Below are 5,967 nucleotides of genomic sequence, written 5' to 3'. Positions count from 1 at the left end.
CCCATCCCTCCTAAAAGCATGACATAAATTGCGAACGACCCCAAATCTCTTGTTTTACTTAAAAACATTGTAACTTTGTAAGATATATTTTTAAAAATACAATTTTTTCTGTAGCCACAGGCCACCCACAAAAATTTGGCAAACTGAAGAAAAGATAAAACAGTTATAAAATATAGGCCCACTTCTATAAAATAATATCGAAAAATAAAAGAACTATCTTAAAAAACGTCAAAAACGCAAAAACACCAAATTACCAACAATTGGATATTTAAACCTGCAGCTTCACATGCTAAGTGTTAAACTACTGAACATCTAGTCACTTTAAAAATATGTTTATCTATTGGATGTTTAGCTATCGGAAACCTAGACACTGCAACAATATATTTTACTTCGTTGCACAAATTTTCTTTTTCTCGTTTTTGATTTGTTTATACTCGGTTCAATAAAATAAACATTTATGCAGATTGTTTGCTCGTTATATTATTCATATGTTTTCTTTTTATTAAAATGAAAATTGATATTAATGAAAAAATATAAAAGCGGATGGGAAGAAGAAAAATTTAAGACAAGAAAATAAACGTTAGAAAACAGATCTTGCAGTAAATAAAAAGGTTACTGAACTCTATCAACCCCACAGCATTACCAAGTCTGAATCAAATATTGAACTTCGTATGAATAGCGCAATTGCAGCTGAAACTTGTCAAGCTGATTATCATGACCGAGCAATAGGTACGAAGATATTAGATAATTTAACAACAAATATAATTATAAACAAAAACTTCAAGATGAACCAGGACTTGTAGAAAGTCAAGCATAAGAGGTTAAAGTGGAAATGCAATGTGATAAAGTTGCAGATTTAGATAAAAATTTTCCTAGTGATGAAGACATGTGAAAAGTTGCTGATGTTTTACGCGATTACTTCTGTTATAACAGAATTGCTAGTTTCTAACATATAGAAAGCGATTTTAGCACGTCAGAACGTATATTTCCAGGTGATACGTTTAACACTAGAAGCCCCAGGTTTTTTATATACCTAGAAACCCCAAAGTGGATCAATTGATCCAACTTAATATTTATATGCATTTAGACTTATTTTCTTGTTAAAGTGTATGAAACTAACAGTTAAAACTGTTAATTTTGATGTAAATTATATAAAATATATAAATTTCTTTCACCGTACATATATATACATAAGATTTATGCCCAAATTACGGCGCATTTTACTCTAAGTAGAATTTTTGTAGCATGGTTTGCCTAAATCTGGATTACCAGCATATTTATACAGATAATTTAAACCGAACAAAAAAAATGAAAGTGTTAGTGAATAAAATAAGATATTGTTTCCACATACTTGGTATAAATATGCTGCCGCCACAAGTACACTAGTATTACTGATTTACTGTATGAAACTTACTACTTTACTGACTTGTGGTAAAGTATAATAATAGATATTTGTATTATAATGAAACGCTTAAGCTCAGCAAACGCTGAAGGTGCTTCATCATCAAAAACTTCTGTTGCAGCACATCCTCTTTCAATTGACCAATCAGTTACACATCAACATCCAAAACGTGTGTCGGCGCAACAGTGTTTGTTCATATTACAAGATCTCTCGGAAATTGACAGTGGTGATGAATTAGATTCAACAAAAAAAAGTGACGAAGCAGATGTTGTTGAAGATAATCTTTCTGATGACGATGAAAGTAATACTTTTATTTACAATTCAGAAAGTAGTAGCGATGAAAACGAAGATGAAAATTCATGCGGTGGGAGTAATGATTTAACTGTTAAAACTCGTAGAGATGATGTAAAATGGACTGTTGTGTCAAAAGTTGAGGTAACTGGAAGATTTCAAACTCAGAATGTGTTTACTGCCAAAAGCGGAACAACTTCTTATTGTCGTAATGTTTTGACTCCTATTGATGCATTTAGACTAATTATGGATGAAGGGTTTACACGCATTATCAAAAAATGTACTGTTTTATCTGCCAATTTATCAAATGAAGGATGGAATATAAGCGACATTGAACTTGATGCTTTTATAGGCTTAATATATCTTCGCGGATGCATGAACGCAAGAAATTTTCCGGTTAAATTCCTATAGTCTGAAAAATATGGCAACAAAGCTTTTATAGAAACTATGCCGCGTTCTCGATTTGAAGACATCATGAAAAACATTAGATTTGATATACGTTCAAAACGTAGAGAGCTTATCCAAAGTGATAAATTTGCTCTTATGTCATGGGTGCTGACAAGATTTGTAGAAAACAGTCAAAAATGTTATATACCTGAGGAATCTTTAACAATTGATGAACAGTTGTTCCCAACTAAAGCTCGGTGTCGCTTTACACAGTATATGTCTAATAAACCGGACAAGTTTGGAATCAAATTCTGGATTTTAGCTGATCTAAAGACTAAATATTGTCTCAGTATTAAACCATATCTAGGTAAAGATGAAAGCCGTGTAGAAAATTTGGGTATTCATGTGGTCATGTCACTAATGGAACCTTATTTAGGCCACGGGTATAATGTTACTACAGATAACTTTTTTACAAGTGTTGATCTTGCAACAAAACTTTTGCAAAAGAAAACGTCAATTGTTGGAACAGTTAAACATAGTAGAAAAGAAATTCCAGCATTTGATCCACTTCCACTTTACGATTCGAGTTTCTACATAAATGGACCGTTGAACTTGATTGTCTATCAAGCAAAGAAGAAGAAAACTGTAATTTTATTATCAACACTTCATAGAGGGGCGACTAAGCAAAGTGATGGGAAGAAGAAACCTGAGGGAATACTTTATTACAATGCAAATAAATGTGGAGTTGATATATTAGATTCAATGTGTCGACAAATGTCAACAAAATCTGGGTGCCGACGTTGGCCGCTAGCTGTTTTCTTCAATATTTTGGATTTGACTGGTGTAAATGCGTGGATCATTTTTAAAAAAGTTACACAACAAAAAATTTCGAGACGAAAGTTTCTTTACACTTTATCTGAACAGTTAAGAGAAGCTAATATTACTCACCGAAAATCCCTAGTTGCTGCCAACAGTAATACCACAACAGCTACCAACAGTAGTACACAATTATCAACTCGTTTGAGATGTCAGATAAAAACAAACTGCAAACGTAATCTGACATCAACAGTATGTGAAAATTGTAAGAAACCTGTTTGTGGAAAGTGCATGTCAAATATATGCAAATATTGCAAATAACATTATTTATTTGACTAAAATTGTTATGTATATGCACGTTTTCTATAAGGTGGATCAATTGATCCAGCTTAGGGTTATTAGGTATAAATATTTATAGCCGCATCTCTGAATGTGTTTTTGATGTAGTTTTTTCGCTTTTTAGTAAATAATATCAAAATAATAAAAGTCAGAAAATATCATTTTGTCAACATTAAAACTTTAGCTTCAGCAAAGTGTCAAAGTCGTGTTTGGATCAATTGATCCACCTTGGGGCTTCTAGTGTTAAACAACGTTGTTTAAGATCTTTTTTTTTTCGAGAGCTATTAAAAGGAGAGAAAGTTCAGCGTGATTGGCTTTGTTATTCTCCAAAAACTGCTAAGATATTATGTGCTAATTGTAACCTACTCGCAGAAGCCGAAGAAACGTCAATGTTAGCTATTAGTGGTTATTACTATAGGAAAATTGCATTGAGGGATTTAAGTCGCCATGAAAGCAGTGCTTTGCGCAGAAATAGTACTGAAAAAGTTATTTAGATAAAAACAACAGGGAAGACAATGGATAAAAGTCTTTTAGAACTGTGCACTTCTTTAAGGAACTATTGGCGCCAACTTCTCAAACAGATTTTAAGTGTAATCAAATTATTGTCGGCGAGCGGTCTTGTTTTTTGTGGAAATAACGAGATTATTGAACCTGTGAACAATAGAAATTTTTTAGGAAGTTTGCAGTTACTTGCGGAGTATGATCTATTTCTTTCAGAACACATTCTACAAGGCGCTAACAAAGGTAGAGGCCACATATCATATTTGTCATCAACATTTTAGGATGAATTTGTTTTATTAACTTATATAATAAGTGATCAATTAATGAGGTATGTCATACAAGAAATACAAAAAGCAAAATACTACTTTGTCTCAGTAGACTCAGCACCTGATATATAGCATTCAGACCATTTAACATTGATAATTCGATATGTAACAGCAAGCGGACCAGTTGAACGTTTTATAAAAATTATTCCGATATATGAGCATACTGGTGAGAGTGTGGCAATAATACTACTAAAATGGCATAAGCATTAAAACTGTAAAGGACAATTGTATGACAATAAATCAAATATGAGTGGAAGATATAATGGTATGCAAGTCTGGATTCGCAAAGAAAAATGGTTTAGCTGAATACATTCCATGTTGTTGACAATAAGGAATGTATTTAACATTTTCTAAATCTTGGTCAACATGCTGTCGACAGCTGTCCAGTTGAAGTTTATTTTTTTGATTTTGTTCAAAAACTGTTTGTGTTTTTCTCTGCTTTAACATACTGAGAGAATATATTATAAATGGTTTTACTCCTTTACGAATACCTACATTGAAACAATTTTCGGATACACTTTTGTCTGCTCACCACAATGCAGTTGATGCACAGCAAAATGGATAAAAAATAATTAAACAGATTCTTGTCAGTATATCTGAATCAACAATTGAAGCAGAAGATGGAACTATGGTGATACAGAAGCTGATGACGCTGACGCTGGATTGAAGATTTCAAAAAAATCGAAAAACACATACATTACTTTCAATTATTGATAAGCTTTTTTCAGCCTTAAATCAGAGAATCTCTGCATGCAGTATTCTAGATGATAGATTTAGTTTTTTGTCTCAATATTATTACTTTAAAATCTTATGATCAGCAAGCCAAAGCTGTGCGTTTAGTTAAAATATACCATGAAGACCTTGAGCCTCAGTTATTCCATAAAATTGGTCAAATTATTGATTTTTTCAAACAGTTTAACAAAGAAACCAAAATTTGTATAAGCAAAAGTAGAGAATTTAGGATGTTTATATTTATTGGTAAACATAGGCTCGCGGCTGCTTACTCAAATGTTTCAATTGCAGTACGCATACATCTTTGTTTAAATGTAAGCAATTGCAACGGAGAGCTTTCATTCTCTAAACTTAAGTTCATTAAAAACGATTTAAGATTAACCATGTACCAAGAACAGATCAACCTTTCAAAGATATCAAACTTCAAGTATTGTATTATCACATGATCAACACACTCTCCGACCAAACCATTTAAACGTTTTAAGCAAAACACTATTAATCGTGGAGTCAGAACTTATTACGTTAGGGCTTCGAAAAAAATGCGCGATGCTGCCTCAATGTGATAACTCAAAAATTAAAGATTTGGAAAAGAAAAAATTAGTATCAAAACAGAATTAAAATCACTTGAGGATATTAGTAAATGACGGAAAGTGTTCAACAATTATTCAGATTGCCACTCAGAGTGCCGCTGCAGTTAACAAAAGAAGATGCAAGACTTTGAGAACAGTTAAATCTCTTGATGAGTTAACACAAGCTTTGCAAAATAAAGGGTTCACAATTGGTAGATCAACAGTCTATTATCATCTTACACTAAAAAATTCTCACACAACTGATGGCAAAAAGCATGTCACTACTGTTCCTGTAAGACTCATTAAAGCAGGAAAAGACCTTCATTTACCATCTGGGTACAAAACTTTGTTTTGCTTAGATTGAGAACTTAAAGGAATTGGTCAGCAAAAATTGCTTTAATGAGCCAAGATGACAAAGCAAAAGCGCCAATTGATCTTCCAGCAGCTACTTTACAAGCTCCCATGAGTATGGAATATAAAGTAAGATTACCTGATCACGATTTTGTCATTGCTCCATACTACAAACTTATTCCATCAGTTTATGCTGGGCTGAAAATTGTCAAAGATGGATTTGGTAAAAAAGAACTTGTGTGCTACTCGGGTC

At 32.7% G+C, this 5,967-nt stretch overlaps 1 protein-coding gene across 1 annotated transcript; it reads left to right on the top strand.

The window, feature by feature from the left end:
• The first annotated feature begins 1,462 nt into the window (after nt 1-1,462).
• LOC136078797 (uncharacterized) lies at nt 1,463-2,104 on the top strand. The gene has a single exon (XM_065794607.1). It carries the CDS (start codon nt 1,463-1,465, stop codon nt 2,102-2,104), a length of 642 nt encoding a protein of 213 aa, XP_065650679.1.
• Nucleotides 2,105-5,967: the final 3,863 nt, after the last annotated feature.

This window comes from Hydra vulgaris, chromosome 03 (genome assembly GCF_038396675.1).
Source record: "Hydra vulgaris chromosome 03, alternate assembly HydraT2T_AEP".
Taxonomy (NCBI): Eukaryota; Metazoa; Cnidaria; class Hydrozoa; order Anthoathecata; family Hydridae; genus Hydra; species Hydra vulgaris.
Note: the sequence above shows the minus strand (reverse complement) of the source record. Positions and strands in the feature narration are given on the sequence as shown.

Coding starts and splice junctions, on each gene's coding strand:
- LOC136078797 (XM_065794607.1), top strand. CDS start 1,463: ATGAAACGCTTAAGCTCAGCAAACGCTGAAGGTGCTTCATCATCAAAA.